This window comes from Coffea arabica, chromosome 3e, assembly GCF_036785885.1.
Source record: "Coffea arabica cultivar ET-39 chromosome 3e, Coffea Arabica ET-39 HiFi, whole genome shotgun sequence".
NCBI classification, from domain to species: Eukaryota; Viridiplantae; Streptophyta; class Magnoliopsida; order Gentianales; family Rubiaceae; genus Coffea; species Coffea arabica.
The window spans coordinates 44,696,351-44,717,447 of NC_092315.1; the positions used below are offsets into that span (position 1 = coordinate 44,696,351).

A 21,097-nucleotide genomic window follows, 5' to 3' on the forward strand; every position below is an offset into this window, starting at 1 on the left:
TCGTGCTGTGGGTTCTGGTGATTTGAAGGCGGCGGCCAACAAGAGGAGTAATTTGGATTGTGAGATTACCCATTTCATGTCTTTGTTTAATAAGACAAAAGGCAAGAGAAAGCTGAAAATATTAAAAAACATGTTTTAGAAATTAAAAAATTGAAAAAGGGGTTTTAGGTGCCGGCACGTGATCTCACGTGACTTAGTTCTGATTGAAATTGAAGAGATTCTGTCAATTGTCCACTTTAGCGCAAAATTGAATAGATTGGGGACCAAAATTGATTTTCGAAATAGATTGGGGATAATTTCGCACATACACTATAGATTGGGGACCAAAATTACAATTCTTCCTAAAATTTTTCTGTTTGTTTTCTTATCAAAAAAAAAAAGAAACTACTCCCAAGTTCATAATTACCAAATTTGTAATTACTTACTCTTGATAAAACATTTTCTAAAACAATCTAGTTATTCTCTATATCACTGAAAATTTTAATTTTATGTAGCTTTTGATTAATCATAATTGAAATTTATCTTACTATTTATTAGCTTATGACTAATGTTTTCGTTATCTTTGTAACAAAGCAAATGTATTAAAAAATAATTTATATTTTGTAAGGTTAAAAGTTTGTACAATATGTCTAATAATTATTCACAGTTCATCTTGACTTATTTTATTAGTTCAAAAGTTTATTCAAAACTATTTTGTGAAATTTTATATAGCGTGTAAAGGGCATTTGGCCCTGCATAGGAACAAAAGAAAATTTTATACAACATGGGAAGGTAATTTGATCAATTCATGAACTCATGTGCATTGAACATGTCAATTCAGTCCGAAATTGAGTTGTCCAACCCAATTATATCTAATTGAAAAAATTGTAATAACATAGGAGGATAAAATGATGCAATTAGACATTGAAGGGGGCTACACAAGAAAAATGCATTGGAATTAACCATTTTTTTCTTATTTACAATCCCTCTCACCTCACCATCCAATCCAACCCTCCCCCTCCCCCCAGCCGGTCTCCCCCACCAAATTATTGTAAATCTTAATTCTACTATCAAACAGTTATCTGTAGTAAGTATGAAAAATAGATATGAAATATTAAATATAAGTGCAAATAAAGAAACTTAAAAATCACTTAAAATTGCTTGTGTGTAAGTGCAAACACTTGTTTGCATTAATTAGATGAATTTGATATGACATATCAAGTTTAAGTGCAATAAGGAACCTTAAGAATCACTCAAATCCCTCGATTGGTTTACCAAATTTGTCATAAAGATGAAGTGGGATTCATTACTTTTAAGAATAATGGTGCCTGAAATTAATCATGCCTATAATAGTAATATTTTTCTAGTTAAGAATATGTTTGTGCAAAATTTTTTTTTCCAGCTGATGAGTAGTGAGATTTAAAATATAGAGAGAGTGAAGGAAGGATTTAAATTCGAAACTTCTAATTCCTAAGGATTTAGCCTTAATTACTAGACAAAAAATATGTATGTGCATTCGTATATTAGTTTCATTGCTATTTCACTCCGCCCTCCCCTCAAAGATTTTTTGTAAACCACTATTAACCATGGAATCACATCTTTCATGTACATGGATAGAATTTATAATTAGGATTAATGATTCCATCTTTAAAAACCAAACAAAAGCAATCAATTAATACTTTATAATATTAGAAGAAAAAAGATTAAAATGATGAATAATCAATTAGATTATTAGATGGTCAGTCACTTTATCAACCAAAATAAATGGAAATAGGTCACAATCAAACGTGCAAAATGAGATGACAAAGATGACATGTAGTATCAAGCCACTGCACCAATAACTTTAAAGCACTTTCGTTGGATATCATGCCAACTGCTAAGTTCTATCAAAAATTCAGGTTGACTCAACTGACAACTAAAAACATCGGATACCTATTAAGATGAGTCAAAGAACAATTTGCAGTTTTGATGCCCATCAAGAAAACACTGCATTAGCAATAATTTAACAAAGGAATACGAGTTCTAGCAACTATAAAAGGAAGAATCTGCAGCAGAGATGAACAAGTCCTGTAGAGAAAGAAAAACTCACATCTGCCTCCAAACTCAAGCATCCACTTTGAAGACGGCAATCGCAAGAACAAATTCCAGACAATAATCCAAACCACTTTTGGATATTTAAAAAGAAATTATTTTCTTGTTCCTTCTTTTTGTTTCATATTTGAACCATCAATTAGTATATTCAAAATCTTCAACCGTTGTACAAAGTTCATCAATTCAACATTCCAACCATTGTACAAAGTCTATCAACCAAGTAAGTATTTTAGTTGATGTACATTTTCTTCATCAATAAAATATTTTGTCTCATCTTGATATCTATGATTTTATGTTGCATTTATTTGATATAATTCAACATAAAAAACTTGTCTAAAGTTTCTTCTACTTGTTTTTAAATACTAAATTACAAATTAATTTTTAAAGGCCTCTGAATCAATCTTATGTCGAAAAGTACCCATACCTGAGATAAATGAGGAAAAAAAAGACTCTAAAGATTTGAGCATGCCGATAAAGAATTAAGAATAATTTAGGTATAATAGTATTAACAAAGGTAATGACTTAAAAATCTTTACTTGAGTGGAAATTGCCCCTAAAGGATAGTGTTGTGCCCATGTGAAGTGCTTTTAGAGATTTTTATATGAGTTTGAGAACGCAATTGTCATGGATTTAATTTAGTTAGCATTTTATTTCATTTGAAAATTTTAAATATAACTATTTTACACATAAATGACCATATTGATCAAAGATTCAAAATTTCAAAGATTAGGGACTTAAAAATGCAAACTTCTGACTAATTTCAATTTTATTTTGACCATGATATATTATAATTTTCTATTAATTGTCCTAAATCTACCTAAAATTAAAAAAAAAAAAAGCTTTGAAAACCACTTTTATTTTGATCGAAATATTAAGAACTACTTTAGCACATAGACCAAACATTAAGGACCAAAACTACAATTCTCCCGTTATAATAATGTGCAAGGTGACATTGCCTACTGCACCAGATTTTCCACATCAACCTTATGCAGCTAGACTTAGCATGAAGCGTGATATTCCCGTGCAAGCGTCTTAACACTTCACGAGGCCGTGGATGCAGTGAATTCCGAATTTGTCGACTAATTGGCGCTCAATAGTTTCCGGTCATGTGGAGCGTTCTTGTCAATTTTCTGTTACAAGTGCTGAAAATTATGCTCCTAAATAGTGCTTTTATTTCGTATAACAAAACCAATTGACATTGGCGCTCTCACCAGCTACTAGAAAAACAACCAGAACCAGTAGATATCAAAATGCTTAATAGACGTGCCAAAAGAGGTAAGAGTAACTTGGTTAAAACAAGATTCTCTTTCAACAAAGACGGAAAAGAATTTCCATTCTTTTAATTAAACAAAAATTTCCATTAACACAAGGATTACAAAACACACCACTGGTTCTCTACAAAGGAGATAGGGTGGGACAAAACATAAAGATTGGCAGCCAAATGACATGTTACAGAAGACTGCAGTTGTTCACAACAGAATGCCAATTGAAGAATGGACTACAAGAGGCTTAAAACCCATATTGACCCACAATAACTTTAACAAGGGCGCATTACTATCTGATTTCTGGCGCGACCGACGGAGCAGAGGCAACATTTTCGGTTGTAGCATTTGAAGTTCTTGATTTGATACATGAACGAGCGACGTCCAGCATAATGTCAACCTCTTTCTTATACTGCATATTGTGACAATGAGCATCTATTGCACTACTATGTGAAATATATTGGCAGTAAAAACTTGACATTAACTGAAAATAAGTACAAAAAAGAGGAAAAATTTAAAATGCACGATGGGTCCATACCTCATTGATAGCACCTGCCTTGATTTTAGACTGCATCACACACCATTTCTTAAAATGTGCCCCTACAGTAGAAGTTGGGAAGAAAAATATTGAGTTGACATTCTACACATATTTACTTAGAAGGCTTGAAAAAACTAGGCTGTGACTGCTTAGCTAATTATGTTCTGCCTAGTCCAAGAGAGTATGTACATCAATGATTAAAGGCAAAATAGATGGAAAGGTAAAAGAACATTAACAACTCAATTAGGAGTAGGTAAAGCCAGACAAGGTAATGAGCACCATCCTTGGCTGCCAAATATTCCTCCATTAGGTTTAACTTGTTTGACTCGAAAAACTTTTCAGTCTAACGATTCAGCCGAAGGAAGCTTAAACTAATTAAGCAGCTCGAGCAACAACAGACTGTAAACTTGAATACATAATAGCACAGGGAAATTCATGCAGAAGCACATATTCTGTTTGCAGCTGCCCTAAGTTTAGTTGCTTCTGTCAAAGCTTTTTCCCTAGGAAGCTGCCATTGCATGTCAGAAGGGTAAATATGGAGTTTTGCAGCCCTCTTAATACTATAGGAACAGTAAATCTATTGCTCAATTTATTTCTTGAAGATTGAATTCAGCTCTCTGGGCTTTTCCTGAACCTTAGAAACTAATCCCTCAAGAACTATTTTGCTATTTTGCTGGCCTTCTCACATTTTTCTCTGAACCAGAATGGAAATACAGTACTACCAAAAAAAAAAAGATATAATGTGAATCCTCTGGAAACACATGACAGCACAGTTAACCTCAGGATCCTAAAGGAAAAACTTTAGAAGCCATAACTGGTATAGGTAGTTTATATTGAGTTTGCATACTGATTAACAAGAAGAAACCCCATAGATCCAAGAAAAGCTGTGTTGAGAAACAGGATTACAAGAGTGTTGAAACAGCAAAATTACATCCTGAACACTGAAAATATATACGATAGAGGTGAGCAATATTGCCTAGTAAAACCAAGCCCCATAGCAACTACCTAGGTGAGACTCTAAGTGTGCTGGATATTTCCTTAAAACCATGATGTCAGTGTTACACTATCTCTATGATAGTAGCTCAGAGAGACCAGCATTGTCAGGAATGACTCGTCATTCCTCAATCACTCGAAGTGTATGCTAAAAGGTAAATGGAACCATAGCTAATGACTCATCATTTAGCAGGCCTTTAAGAAAATAACACCCATACCAAACATCAGCAGATAACTCTTTGCTCTTGCAAAATTCCAATCTTGGCCTCCAGCAAGAGACCACATCTTCCTTGATTATTAAGTAAGTTATATCATGAGTAAATTTATTATTACTGGACCTTACAAATGCATCAGTACTTCAAAGAGACTATTAGATCACGTTTACTTTTGGACACGAAACATTTTCCAAGAGACTGCTCATCCTTTGCTATTTTTGAGGCCAAGCGCATAAATGTCTTCATAGATAGGGTTTTTTCTATATTTTGCATTCAACCCACTTGATACATCTGATAAGATTTTTTCCAAAAAGAAAAACAAAAATTGGAAAAGATGACTTTGAAGTGTGTAAGAAATATTCTGGAAATATTTAGGGCTTTGAAATGGAAGCAATAAATGGATGACATCCATCAGTGTTCAGTCTGTTAAGATACCATTTTCAGAGATATGAGAGAGAGAGAGAGGGTTAAACTGAAACACGTGCAGATTTCCTTGATTAGGCCAACCATAAACCCCCTGTAACACCCATGACAAGAATGTTCATCGAACGTTCTTAAACAATGCCAGGCCAGTGCATCATGATGCCGAAAAAAAGAAGACAATTCTGCAAAGTGAAAAAGCAAAATGCTAGCATGTTTGAACCGCAGGATGAAACTTACCCACTTTTATATCCATGTTGCATGAGGAGTCAGACTTGGTATCTAAAGACCATCTACAGTGAACCTGAAACAGGAAAGTGAGTAGTCAGACACACATGCCTCATATATTGACATCTCAATGTGAACAACACTCGATGAAGATGCAGATGGTAGGAAAACGTGGTAACGGTGTTGAGCACATTTAAGTTATAAAGAATTTTTATGCATGGAAATCAGCTACACAGATTGCAGCATATTTGAAACAAATACTCGTACATGTCAAGCTACTATCTTATCATAATATAGTCTGTGGATTTAGAAAGACTTCTAATGCAACTGACATACCCTGTACTCAACTACTTTTACAAATTTTAAAAACCAATCGTATTCAGTGATGCCTTAATGTCTAAGAGTTTGATGATGTTCCCAACATCAGTCTCCTATATTTCTTTATGGCAGTGCCAGAATAATGTGAACTCCCTTGAATGGAGATTTTCAACTACACAACATTATCCTTGTCAGATACCAAAGCACTTGCATGAGTTTCCAAGCCATGTTTCCCATCTTCGAACTAAACTAAATTTTTTCAACTCTTCCTTGTGCCCAACGAAAGTAGTACATCCATTTTAATATGCAGGGAACAACATGTCAGGTGAAGTTTCAGTATTCATGCCTTTCCCATTACTTGCAAAATGCAGAGTTGGAATCAAGAGAAGAATCTAAGATGCCATCATCATCATTCACTCACCAGGAAACTCAAAATTGGGTAATTCATATTTCTCCTTTGAAGGCCATACAAAAACCAGAAAGAAGCAAGGTAAAATTATGAAAGAGTAGGAAGAGTACCTTGGCTTCAAATAAACTTGTTTTCCAAGAATAAGACTAGTTTACATTTTTTTTTTTCCAAATACCCTACCACCCTCCTCACACCCAACTGCCGGCCCAAGATTCAAACCCCAAACCTAGCAGTGCAAAAGAAGCTGAAAACATTTGATATATTATCTCGTAATTACCATTCCTAAATTAATTTTATGAAAGCAAATCCCCAGTCATACAAAACATAGTTTTCCAAGTATCTCCCATTCAATTTTATCTATACTCCATTCTATACTTTATTATTTTTATACTTGTATTTCCAGCGTAGCAAAAGTTTATATATCAGTGTCAGCAAAGATTGCTGTACATTCTTTATTTCGAGAAACTCATTCTCAAACATGACACAGTCGCTGTTAGTACCAGTTAAGTATAACAGGTTATCAACTAATATCAAACATCACCAAATTTGGCTCTCGAAAACTGGATTTAAATCATACAAAAGGACATAAGAGAGAACATCAACGCAGCAGGAAAATCTGAACTTAAAAACATTTTAGTACTACGAGTCCAACTGACAAGCAACTCAATCTTTTAAATGCAATATACCATTAAACAGAATAGTTAATCCAAATCTTAAAACACATTACAAAAACATATGACAGTGAACCTCATGTAACATATGAAATGAGATTAGAACTCTTTGTAGGGATAAAAGAAAATGAAGTTTACAAACAACAGAACAAAGAAAGATCACAACACTGATGAACCCAATATATCGCCAGAGGTAGGGACTACACAAATGGACAATAATTCTGAGCAAATTATAAAAAAAAAAAAAAGAGGAGTTCAAAAGAGGCATAACCAGTTTCACGTGACTCTTTATTCCCCAACTCCACCCCACTTCGCCCCTCCCCACCCCCCGCACATGCGCTAAAAGGAAAATTTGAAGGTAATTTAGAAAAAGATCACTAAATGCTAACAAATATGATGAGAAAAAACCAAAACTTCAAGCAGTACACACAATTGGTTACTAGATGACTAGCAGACAATATGAATATATCAATATTATCAGTAGATAACTCAGTCCAAGACAATTAAATATTTAGGAAAAAGAGGTAATTAGAATCTAACACGGTATAAACGATGACCAAAAAACTGGCATACCTCGAAATAAGATCCAAAAGGAACGTCATGTGCCTGTTGTACAGTCTCAAAGACCTAAAAAGAACAAAAAGGAAATGAAAAACATCAACACCACAGGAGGAAAAAGGAAAGAAAAAAAGACACATAACTACAGTAACGGAAATACGTAACATAAGAAAACAGACCAGCATCTTTTTATCTGCTGATAAAACCGCATGTTGCCATTCTGTCATTGCTGTATCTGGAGGGCACATTGGGCTGTTGCATAGTGATCTGAGTGTAATTTCCCTGACTTGACCATCATACTCATCTGCAGCATGCCATGGACCCATCTAAAGACAGCAGAAACCAATTTCAAAATTTTCCACAACAGCAAACCAAATTCTAAATGTCTACAATGGATCACCATGGCAAATCTTTATCTTCCATCAGACTACATAATACGCTAAATCTGTTAAAAACATAGCTCCAAGCTTTGCCAGCTATATATCACAAATTGACAAAACTGAAACATCTATTGGAGTTATTCATGACAACAGAAAACTGCATAAAGCGTGATATTGCATGTTGTTTGGTCATCAAGTCAGTTGTCGTTCTCCCTTTTTGATTTCTATGTGCAAGGATGCCTGACAAATTAGTGAGGAACGCTTAGTAATCCCTGATGGCACAATACAGGGCCAGCTGTTAGCCTGGTTCCTAGTTGCTTTAGTCAACTAGAGTGTGTTGCCAGCCGTTTAGCACCAGAGAAACAAGAACACTAAGCCTAACCTTATTGAGAAAGCAAACTGACAACATATAGCAACTAAGCCAGCAGATTAACATGAAGCAAATCTATGACGCCATAAGTATTGGCAAAGCTTCCTTGGCTTGTGTAAATATGGAAGATTGTGCATATACTTGTGATCACAGAATTATCACCTTCTATTCAGTTTTTCTCATTGTTCTTCTTCAACTGTTAGTGATGTTATGCAGATTTTATCAAAAAGGAGGCAAATAGTAAAGCCAACTAGGCTGGACAAACACCTCACAGTACAGTACAGGTCTAAAATAATAATTAATTTACAAGGCCTTACCTTCCACTTCAGCTTGAAATCACATTACTATGCATCTTTACAATAAACAAAAATAAAGCCCACTAAAATCTAATCCAGCTATAGCTATGTTTCAAAAGCATTTGTTCAACAAACTAGAAAAACTGGCTAGGTCATTGGTCACTGGTCTAACCATTCGGCCAGACACAATCAACTCATCAACTCATAACATCAAAATAACACTGTAGAACTGTGGACATTATCAGAAAGATGTGGATATTTACATAAGTAGTTACAGCAATTACCATATTAGTGTAGAAAGCAAAATTTAAACCACTATTCCATCTATGAATGTAAACCATAAAAAGTTTCTGGTAAAGATTTTGGTTGTACCACAAAATAAGTTAATCTCATGCTAAAGAAAATACAAATATTCTAATTGTAACTTTCAATGGGACAAATGTAGATTTCCAACTTCCAAAATTTAAAGAAAAGGAAAAAAAGAAAAAAAACAAATAAAAACTGAATGAACAAGAGAAAATCAACAGTAGATAGGAACAGAAAGTTCAAGAGAAAGTCAAAGGTGAAACAGTTCAAAAAGAATATGAATGAGTATAAGCTCGTTAATGTGAGAGAGAACAAAAATAGATCAAGTGAGAGAGAATAAACTTACATGGGCCAACAGATAAATCAAAAAGATAGAATTTATACTGTAAGGTCCTGAATATATGCACGATATGTCATAAAGGCATGTGGATTCTACGAAGAGGTAAATGTTTGGCAGTCTCACAGACACACGGAAAAAAAAAAGTGTCAAAGACCATCATCAAAAGTCCAAATGACTAGACTGTTTGATCCATTAAAGTTTTTTTTTTTTTTTTAAATTTATTCATTGTCCTTTTCTTTTTAGCAGGGGGTGGATTTTAGAAGCGGGAGGAGGAGGAAAGGTTGGGGAGGAGGGGTTTTGAACCCAAGACCTCGAATCCGTGGGCCATCAACCTTACCTTAGCCATTTGACCAAGGCCTCTCAGCAAGTTGGCTAATTTCTACGGTTTGATCCAGTCAAATTGCATAATGATATTTAGCGTCATCCTCGCTAAGAAAAGCTAAAACTAATCAAGCTTAAAATAGGAAGTCTATAGGCGGCACAGCTAATACCACTCAGCAAACATGCTGATTTAGCAGTATAACAATGAAGCTTGTTAAGGAACAATGAAGAAGGTTACCCACCGAAAGATTGGTATCTTTTCGTACTGCTCGATACTCATTTGTGAAGGTTGACCCATCATTCAGTAGTAATTCAAAGAATTGCTCTGCCGTGCATGGGAAAGTATCCTGAGAGGATCTTTGTTAAAATTTTATTGATCATATATGATACAAGAATTTTTAATTCCAAATGCAAGAAAAGCTTAAATTAGATACATACACTGTAGATACTAGAAAGTACATCCTCCCTGATAAATGGTTGAAACTTTGCAACACTTTCCTTTGGAACCTTATCTTGACGCTCGCTACCTCTTACGGAACTACTATGGGCACGTAGTGCTGATTGTTCCTTCTCCTATACACCAGAAAGGAAAAGATAATGAAGCAGTAATGTTTCCAAAAGATTATGATTTCATTTCATTTGATGTCTTTTATTTATTTATTAAACACCCCTTGAGAAAGAGGGTGCTAAGAGACGTCTTCTTGAAAACAAATGAGCTCAAAAAAAAATTTCAATATCAACAAAATTCTCTATACAACTCCAGGAGTAAGATATGGCGCTACATGCATCAATTATGATAACATTGAGGCAGAAAATTACCCAGCATCATCATAGAGAACAAAATGCAGCTGCAGACTGAACTAGAAGTATCTGATAGCTTGTCATTCTTCAATTTGGTACTGAGGTTTCATTATAGATTAAAACTAGGGCAAATTGTCCCCAACAAACACATTCAGTTAGACTATCATTGTCTTGAAATATTTTTACAGGTCAAGGGGTTCATAAGACAACTTTCATTTCTCTTGTTGGCAGGAAATATCTAAATAAGTTTTTCTTTTTTTTTTTCCAGTTTAGTAAAGCAAGAACTTAGACAAATACTCAGGATTACAAAGATAAATTAAGGTTTTTCAAAGAATAAAATTTAGACAAAGCAGCAATTTGTTACACTCACAGAAAACAAAAACACCAGAGACAGCATATATATATATAAAATAAAAAAGAGAGAGCTGTGAGGCAAATATCTGGAAGGCAAGTGGGCTCCATGTCAGACCAGGCAACTCCCTGAAAGCATTTCTATGGGAGTTGGCCTTTTTATTCTCCACAGAAAGAATTTTAAATTTTTGGGTCAAACACCCAGTAGATGAAGTCCAACATTCCCTATGAATTACTAAATTTAACTGCCCATTAAATGGGGGCTTTTAGGAACTAACTCACACCTCTGTACCAAACTTGAACGTCAACCTTTCCATATTCCGGACTGATCTTACTTTCCTTCATAGAATACCACAAAAACAGTTTCGCTCTCCTTAATAGGATATCTTAAGTGCAAAATGCTAACGCACCCTTGCGTAGTTAAAGTTAAAATTATCAGCGTAGCCCCAGATTTTCCCTGTATTGAGAAAAATTAAAATTTAAGGTCTAAACACATAGTAAGACGGTTTACAACAGAAAAGGAGATTGTTTTCCGACATTTTACATTCATCTTACATGAAAAGTCCTTCATTATTTTGACGATCTATGAAGCAAGGCTGTCTAAGCAATCCACATACAAGCAAAATGAATCCCACTGAAGTAGATGATGTAAGAGATTAATTCACAAACAAATGAAGAAAGAAAAGCTAGCACTCTGACCTTCTTCTCAGATTCAAGCATTGTATGATAGTTCTTTGCTGAACGCTGTAAACCTCTCAAAGCATGGTTTCTGTTCCAAAATGATGCAAACTTATACCTAACTCTACCTGAAATTGTAGAAAGTACAGCAGTTTGGCTCTTATACAGGCATCAAAGCATATAGAATTAACAGAAGTCACAAAATCACAAATATGACCCCACAGATTTCCCCACTAATCTCTGTCTAAGCAAAAATATCCATCAACAGAATAGAATAAAACACAATGAACAGCAAAAAGATTTGAAGATTCACGGCCAAAGAAGGAAAAGAAAAAAATCAAGATAAACTAAGCTACCTAGGTACAGCAGAAGTATATGACAGAATATTTTGGGGATTCCCCATTTAGAAAACAAAAAATTATAACATCTTAAGTTTGACAGTCCATTGGAGTTCCATAACTGCACCCACTCTTTAAGTTTCATTCCTTGCTAGCAATTTATAACATCTAGACCTGTAATGATTGGAGTAATCTAGCATAGTAGCTGAAATTTAGTTCAAATTCGAAACCATATACTATAAGTAATAAATCAAGCAAAAGGTACTTAACAAGTACCAACCATCAGGACTTCCCAGAGGAGGCACTCCATGCCCACCAGCACCCATGCGGAGAACAATGGTAATTGCTGGATTGATGACAGCATGCTGGCTTCTCTTTATCTGAAACAACAGCAAAATGAATTCAGAACATTCTGTACATAGATTTTCCTTTCAAAATCCCCAGTACTAAGGAAAGAATGAGTTGACAACAAAGAATGAGTGGGTTGCCTACCTCATCGATATCTCCAAAAGGTATAATGACCTGCCAACCAGCATAAAAAGAAGTTGGTAATGAAAAATGCTCAATGACTGCAATGATTGGAACATTTTACAAGCAACAGCTCTTGAAAAGACTGACACATTAGTGAAGCATGAATTTCACATGAGAGATAAAAGCATGTATAGGAAAGTACCAGACTAGAAAACAAGAATTTTATTCATTAGTCAAGTCTCAGCTTTCTCTGTTGAGATTTTACTGATGGGCATCTCGGTGTACAATCAAAAACAAAGTGAGGCAAATCAATATTACAATGCAATTGCACAAAATTGTCGATCTTATATAAACAATTACTACAACGCAAGAAAAGTAAATTATCATTAGTTCACAAGGGAGATTCTCGAAGTCAAGGTGCTTTTAAAACCTAAGAGCACTTTACTACTTTTATAAAGTTGCTATCAGGCATTGGATGTTCATCAACTGGATTGGGTGTACATCTCTATTACAGTAAAAAGAATTACTCAAGCAGTTGAGAATATGTCCATTAGTTTCTTCTACAAGTCTAATCATCTGCCACAAAACACTTTCAGAACTTCTAAACAGAAAGTAAAGAGCAGAAGACCCTGAAAATTCTAGAAAACGAAATTTGGACTACGAATGCCTTCTGAACATGTTATAGTCTTTATTATTATTATTATTATTATTATTATTTTATGTTATGTTCTTTTTATTAAGATGCATCAACACGGTAATGCTCAATATAAACAAGTAATCTTCTTATACGAATGATGAGCCCTAACTGAAAAAAATCCACAAAAGATTTAATGCTTGACAATTGCGTAATTAAAATGACAAAAGAAAGAGGGAATAACACATCTCTAACCAAAAGAAAATCTTGTGGTATAATGCCTAATTGAAACAATGAGCTTCCTAATTAACTACTTTACCCAAGTGGTTTTCCAAGAAATGCTCAGATACATTATAACGATGCACCATAAAGCTTCAAATGTGGAAGCACCAGGGACATACCAAAGACAGGAATAAATAAGCAGAAGTAGAAATATAATGAACTCGACCAAAAAAAATGGAGAAGATTTAGAAAGAAACTACAAAACAACAACAGATTCCAACATAATAATCCAATGAAAACACAACGTTGTTTAATCCTTGCAATTACAGATCTGAAGTCAACCTTTATTTGCTTTGAGAATACATTAGAATGGAAGCAGATGTGCCAAGCGGAGACATACATTCTGCCATGATACAGAAATGATCTCTCAAGTGCACATGAATAGCTGTGCTCAACAACCTGGAAACATATTATTGAGTCAATGACTACTTAATTTGAAAAGAGACATTTATTCTGACAAAGGCCTAAGCTAAACATGCAGTGATGCTAAGTCAATTATAACTTATGTAGCATATGATATATTAGGACTTTACCTCATCTGGAAGAAGACCAAATATTGTTTGCAGTGGCCCTGGTCTCTGATGAACAACTGTTGGACCCTGTTTATCCAACGTCCTCCTCCTAGCATTTGCTCCGGCAAAGCCATTCAATTCCCTAACAGAATTTTTTAAAATTAACAAAATTTTTCTGGATGAGTTTAATCAGAAAAAGATAGATGACAACAAAGCAACATCCAAATTGGTTACGATGGTCAACACTAATAAATATTCAAGATACTAACTGAATAGTAGAAAGATTTCAACTAAACTTGAAGCTCATTCGCAATAAAACCAATTTGATCTCAATCAGTTGGTATTCGTCCATTTTGGTTTAACCAAAACTCAAACTTTTTCCATTAATTTATTATTGGCTCATTCATAAACCATTGCAATAAGCCAAAATCATTACACAGATTACATAATGCAATGATCAGCAATGTACTCCATGTCAACTAGTGCTATTCAACCAAATTAGCTACAGTTTAACCAAGATGACCATGAATTATGTTATCTGAAATCATCACAGCCCACATTACTGACATAAGATTTTAATAGATACAAACAAAACATGAAGCAATTATCTGCAACTTGCTCTGCTTAAAACTGATCGACCACCCTTATAGACATTTACATTATACCTGATTGGGCTACATTAAAATAAACTTGTTGCAGCCATTACCAACCTGTGCAACTTCATTTCAATCAGCCCCAATTCATTAAAAAGCAAATCAGGTCGTTGAATTGATTGTTATTAGCATATTTTAAATCAACAGCTCATTATTAATCAAAATCTAGCAATTTCCCAATAAACTTGTTGAGCCAGTTCAAGCTCAGCTGTATTTCAGATCATTTATTGCAAGTCATGCAAATCAGCTGCTCTAGTTCAAGGAAACTTATTGCAACCGTCCACAACTTACTGTAATCTGTAGTTTACGTATTGCTATTCATCTCAACTGGCAAGACAAGAAGTAACGTGGTTGTATCTTATTCAAAGTTAAATCATTCTAATTAAATTTTGCATCCAAATCATAATCCTCCAGAAAGACACCTTCCTCCATCATTCATAGGATACTCCAAATGATGCTCAAAAGAAATACTTCAATGTCACCAAAAACAAAGAATTTGTAATCGTTCATAATTGAATGCACATGCATATGAAGAAAGTACCTGGGAGAATTGATATGAAGCCTAATTGTTTTGATATGAAGACAAACCTGACAAGAAAGAAGAATATTTGTTTCATGTGTACAAATTACTTGAACTGACAAAAAAGGCACACAGTAAACTCCCAAATATGAAGATAATTCAGATAATCAGCTACCTGCCCAGATGTACTATCCAGTGAGTACCACAAGGCACCAGTTTGACCTTCAGTTTCAACAGGGATAGTTACAGAGCCAAGAACTGCACTTTTCCAAATTATATCCCAATCATATATTGTCACATTAATCTGCCCATACAATTAGATAGAAGAATTAATGCAAAAGAACCATATGGAGACAGGACACTCAATCAATTAGATAGATGTATCTTTAGAAAAAGTATGCCACTAGAGAATTTCAGTTTTAAGAGGTTTACTACATAAATTCATTAGTAGTGCTCTCATGGATAACTTGCTGTTCAAGCCCATAATTTAAACCTTGAAAACTCCATTTGCTGTTTTGGCCCTGGTGAGCAGTTTCTTCCTACAATATAAACACTGACTATTTCCACCAAAAGAGGCATACGAGTTTGGAAAAAAGGTGGTTAGAGAACCTGTTTGGAGTCTCCCTAAAAGATGTTTTGAAACAAAAAACACTAATTTATTGGAGGCAGAAATTTGTAACACATTACAAAGAAAAGATTCATAACCTAAACATTTTTTCCAAAACTTAAGTATGAGGACTATTTTTTAACATCTACAGCCTTGAAAGTTAGGATATAAAAACAAGTACCTCAGCAGGAAGTTCATCAACCGGAAAGTTAAACTCCTCTCCCCACATAGGATTTCTTGATCCAGGAACCATTGAACTGCAGTAATTCAAAAATTAAAGGTTCACTAAGTTTACATTTATATTTGCAAATATGTGGCAAACCAACAAGTGGTAAACCACATATTCTATCCAAATTTTATTTCAAAAAACAAGAAGAACTTAGTCGTTCTCCATTCTTAGGCACAAGACTCAGCCATATGTATAAAAAATTTTGGAAACAGAACTAACTATAGAATCTGAAAATCCAAGTCATTTAGAAGCTCACAATACAGTCAACTACTGATACAATCCTTGCAATTATGACTTTCTGCTAAAACTATTTCCCTGCTCATCAAATTTGCAGGAGCATGACAGTCAGGAAAGAGGAACAACAAAAATTAATGCAACAAGCTTCAAAACAGCAAAGACAACGGCTGGATGAATCTGATGAGATTTGTGGTATCTTTTCTGCAAGGGTTTGATGATCCTGATAAACAAGCCAGTTTCTTGGTGTTTTTGAACAACTAAGACATTTTCCCAGAATCCAAACAAAAATCAAATGCCCAAGTAACTAGAGTCATATAGACAGAGGATGCAACATAATGTGGTCTTGTCACAACAATTATACTTGTACTTGTTTGTGCTCAGGGGAAGGCAGATAATAGACTGCCTCATCAGAAGACAAAAATCAAGAACTATTGAACTTCAGCATTGCCGACCCAGGCCCCTCCCCCTTCCCCAAAAGAAAAAAAAAAATGAAGTCGTTCTCCTGCAGATAACAAACTGTAGGGTAAGCAAATAAATATGTTGATCCTGTACCCTGCACTGAGCCTCTGTGATAAAGCAGGGTAAGGGTTGGAAACAATTCTTCAGAGGACAAGATAAGGATTCAAAATTTGGGTTAAAGTTCAAGCCTATAGAATACCGGTTATATCCCGTGTTGGCAGCAAAAGGGTCAGATTACATAGGATAGGGTAAAAACCTATCCCTACTGACTCTCAGAAATTGTAAGATTCTTTTTTCTTTGAAGTATTTAACCACTGGAAAAGTTTGTTATATCAAGTATTGCATCTCTAGTTTCAAGATAACTAAAATTTATGGCCACTTAAATCATGGATTACATGTAATGATTTTACTAGTACTGCATGAATCATCTTTACCAGATTTATACTTAATTAAGTCATTTTTTAATGTTTAACAAAATTCTAACATTTCAAAATGAGGTTAATTTTGGAATTTTTTAAAAAAAATTACATTGTGCATTACAAACTGAGTTCGATTTATTATCTATTGTTAAAAGCTTAGCTTCATTTTTCAAATCATAAGTTTGCAATTTATTACTTTTCATATCCTTAATTTGAGTTTAAATTTCGGTTTTTACAACTAACTTTCATGTTATTCTTCTTAATCCATTTTATAAGTTTCTTTTTATTTGTTTTCGTGTTGAATTTTATTTTCTTTATTCATTTTTGCTAAGGCACAATAACCACTTTAAAATCTCAATGTCCAATGTTGTTTAGTTTTACTTTCCAATAACTTCAACAATGGAAATACCTGCCCAAATTCTCATGATTTGCATCTATCTATTCCAATGTATTTTCCAAATGTTGGTCTGCTAATCAACTGATTTTAAACAACATTTAACAGAACAAAGCTTCTAAAAGGTTTACCTGAAACACTATTAAACCTGTCTAGGTAGATCAAAACACTCATTTCATCCTTGGGCTAAGATTCATTGGCAAAATCTGAATGATAACTGAAAAGGCAAAATAAACATATATCTCGAATGATATTGGGATCAAATACACAGAGAGGTTAAAAGGCTCTTCCAAACTTGTCTAACCTAATTCGAAATAAACCTGGACCATAGTCAATGGTACTTGGTGATGCAATGTGCATCACCAAAATAAAAAAAATGACACACTAGATGTAATATATAACCAGCGAACTACTCATCAACAACAATGGTAAAATTGCTTAATGTCCCCCAAGCTGACTAAAATTAGTCTCACCTTTAACACAACTAGTGATTAGCAGTTTTCGCAACAAGATTTAAAAAAAAAAAAAAAACACTCATAGACCAAGCCTGTTTAGTAATACTAGAAAAACCAAATAAGATCTCGTCACCTGAATCGTTTTTCTCTGCCACAGGTAATTATTGCATAAGGATCTGAAGTGCCATTTAAATTTGCACCAATAAGATTCTTAGCTGCAAGGAGTTCCACCTAGAAAAGAGAACAAATCTGTTATTAATCAAGTGTAAAATCTGACTATTCCATGCACTTGAAGGTAACAGACCTCATCTGACTCTTCAATGAATATGATAACTACCAAGACCAACAAAGCACCATAAATATGTCAACTTGATAGTAACCAGAATGGACATTCAGGTTTCAAGATATCTCAAGGTACCTTAATCATGTATGCAGCATTAGCTTGAGACTCTGCTTTATATTGGCTTATCTACAAAATAAGCGCACGACTGCACGTCAAACAACTGGAATATTATTCCTGAAACCAATTATGAACAAAATGGCAACCACATCAAAATAGAATGTAACCATTTTATCCTCTAAAAGAAACCACTATCCAAAGAAACAAAAACAATAACACAGCATCCATTGGGAAATTGTAGTGCGGTGCAAAGAAATCGTACTAAAAAGGGTTTGATAGTGTTTAGTCATACACTCAATCCATTGTATACTTTATTTGTCAAAAGAAAATAAGCACAAATTCCTCGAAGGTGAAATTAAATTTGAAAAAGGGTAAAATACAAAAAATTTTCCCCGTGGTTTGTCAAATGTTCAATTTAACTCAGTCAGGTTTGGAAACCTACACTATAGCTCCCTGCGGTTTCAACTAAATTAAAATTGGATGGAAAACATCCAATTTAATGGTTGTACGTGAAATGTCAATATTGCGCCTATATAAATGAACTCCTTGTGGTTTATAAATTTTTAATTTAACTCCCTCTAATTTGGAAAACTACACTATAGCTCCCTGCAGTTTCAACTAAATTGAAAATTAAATAAAAAGCATTTCACATATAGCAGGGGCAATATTGATATTTCGCGTACAACCATTAGATTGGATGTTTCCGTCCAATTTCAATTTAGTTGAGACCACAGGGAGCTATATTGTATCTAATGGTTGTACGTGAAATATCAATATTGCCCCTGCTATACGTGAAATGCTTTTTGTTTAATTTTCAATTTAGTTGAGACTGCAGGGAGCTATATTGTAGATTTTCAAACTAGAGGAAGTTAAATTGAACATTTGGCAAACCACAAGGAGTTTTTTGGTATTTTATCCTTTGAAAAAATTTAAAATTACAAGTCATTATTGAATCACCAAACTTTATCTTCATCAATACATCACAAGCCACAATCTTATTTCAGATTGTAGCCTGGGTAACAGGGTTCATGACTGTATATTCTTTCAGCTTGGGAATATACCAAACAAATTTTTCCATCTATTCAACTTCATCTGTTAAATGTTAACATCTTTCAACTAATACTATGTAACAGGAATATTATCCAGGAACTAGACAACAATTTCAACAACTTTTTCAAATAGGTGAAAGGAGGGTAAGTTGAGCGATGAAGGGGTCAAGAAACTTAACAAGTTCCAAAGCGCCACATGCATATAGTTGCAAGAATGAGGATTAAACGTTATATACATGCATCACAAGTAAGAGGGGCCATCCAAGGTTACTCAGGAATTCAAAGGCTAAATGTATTTCAGAATTTAGCTTAATGACATGAATAAGGGAATAAAAGAAAATGATGATTTGCAGAAGTCAGGGCACTTGGTCATTGCTGTTCAATCTTATCCATTATGAACAATTTTCTTAAGATGCATTATTGCACATTAAGAAAAAGATAATGAACGCAATCTAAATTTAGCCATCTAAGAAAATCTCTTAAAAACAGAATAAAAACACAGGGTTTGTTTGGACAAAGAAAATTTGCAAGATTTATTTCAGATTTTGTTTTGCTTGCATCATACACACAATTCCCAATCACCTTTTTATCTCACATACATCACATCACAAAAAGTACTACAGTAACTGGATCAAATAAATCATCCAAATAAATATAGCCATCTAAGAAATTCCTTAAAAAGAGAATAATAACACAATTTTTACTACGATTTGGCCAATAAACTTTCTTAATAAAACATAAACTCAAAAGTGTGACAACCAAGCCAAGAATCATTAATTGCCGTCGTTGATTATGTTCCTTTTCCTACTGCAGCTACATCATTTTCAGTACAAAGAAAAATATTGTTGTTACATCAGTGTCAATAGCTAATCAAGCTTTCTAATTTTGCATAAGACTGTTAATAAACTTTTTTCTACGCAACTAACTAACAATGAAACAGGTTTATGAAGCAATGCAAAATATTTACACCAAAAGAACGCAGTCAAATTACGCAGATTACACTCATTTGATTAAAAGCTTATAATTCTCACATAAGGAGTTTACAAAAGATAATAACAAGAATAATTTTTCGTTCTTTTTAAACAATAAAATGCATAAAAAATGGAAACTTTGAAAATCTACAAAATTGGAACTTTTTTTCTCAACAGACTTGATTTCAACAATCTTGCGTAAAAGATAAAAATATTAAGCACAATTATCAGTAATTAAGCTAGCATATAACTATTCACAACCACCATTAAAAAAAAAAAAAAAGCAATTGAAATCGCATTTCCGAATAAAAATTAAAAAGGCAGCAAAATTGAGAATAATGATATGAAAGGGTAGAAATTTTTTCAGTAGCAAGAAATAACTAACTAAATAACAAACTAGTGAAATGATGTAAGACAGAGGGAGGCTGAAATTACAGAAACGCCCTTATCTTTCTCATCAATTTCATCGCCGCCAACCATCATGCGATCATCCGCGTTTCCTTCTCCTCCAACACCGGCGCCGCCACCCAGAGAGAGAAACCAATAAGCCAACACCACAAACGCCGCGGCCGCCACCGTGACTTGCACCTCCCACCATGACGGAATCAGAAACTCCATAACCGCCGTCTCCAAATTCCCCATATTACACAAATTTCTCAATAATTCAAAGAAAGAAGAAGAAGAAGACGAAGAAGAAGAAGATTTATTGAACGTGGAAATGAAAAGCCAAGATGATCGGCTATCAATTATGATATATAACGCAGAATTTCATTAAATGGGTTCTAGAAGAGGGAGGTTGAATTCTTCCTAAACCCATCAATCTGAAGAATTCTGTCAAATTTGTCATACTATAATATTGTATTTGTAGCGAGCCAGAGAGAGAGAGAGTGTGCGTGAGTGTGTGTGTGTGTGTGGTTGAATGGGACATGGGGGAGTTGTGGA

At 34.2% G+C, this 21,097-nt stretch overlaps 1 protein-coding gene across 3 annotated transcripts; it reads right to left on the reverse strand.

Moving 5' to 3' along the window:
* Positions 1–3,371: 3,371 nt before the first annotated feature.
* Positions 3,372–21,097, reverse strand: LOC113736880 (BAG-associated GRAM protein 1-like). Of its 3 annotated transcripts, none has more exons than XM_072083521.1 (18): positions 20,591–21,097; positions 18,154–18,204; positions 17,869–17,966; positions 15,724–15,799; positions 15,111–15,239; positions 14,957–15,003; positions 13,784–13,904; positions 13,533–13,649; positions 12,356–12,385; positions 12,144–12,243; positions 11,547–11,653; positions 10,134–10,268; positions 9,938–10,042; positions 7,862–8,008; positions 7,698–7,751; positions 5,739–5,802; positions 3,871–3,932; positions 3,372–3,744 (listed from the first exon to the last, which is right to left on the reverse strand). In XM_072083521.1, the coding sequence occupies exons 1-18, from the start codon at positions 20,795–20,797 to the stop codon at positions 3,625–3,627; spliced, it is 1,770 nt and encodes a 589-aa protein (XP_071939622.1). In that variant the 5' UTR covers positions 20,798–21,097; the 3' UTR covers positions 3,372–3,624. The 3 variants fall into 3 exon arrangements, with proteins under 3 accessions (XP_071939622.1, XP_071939624.1, XP_071939623.1); XM_072083523.1 differs by having other exon boundaries at positions 18,154–18,252; positions 20,591–20,609; XM_072083522.1 differs by lacking the exon at positions 13,533–13,649.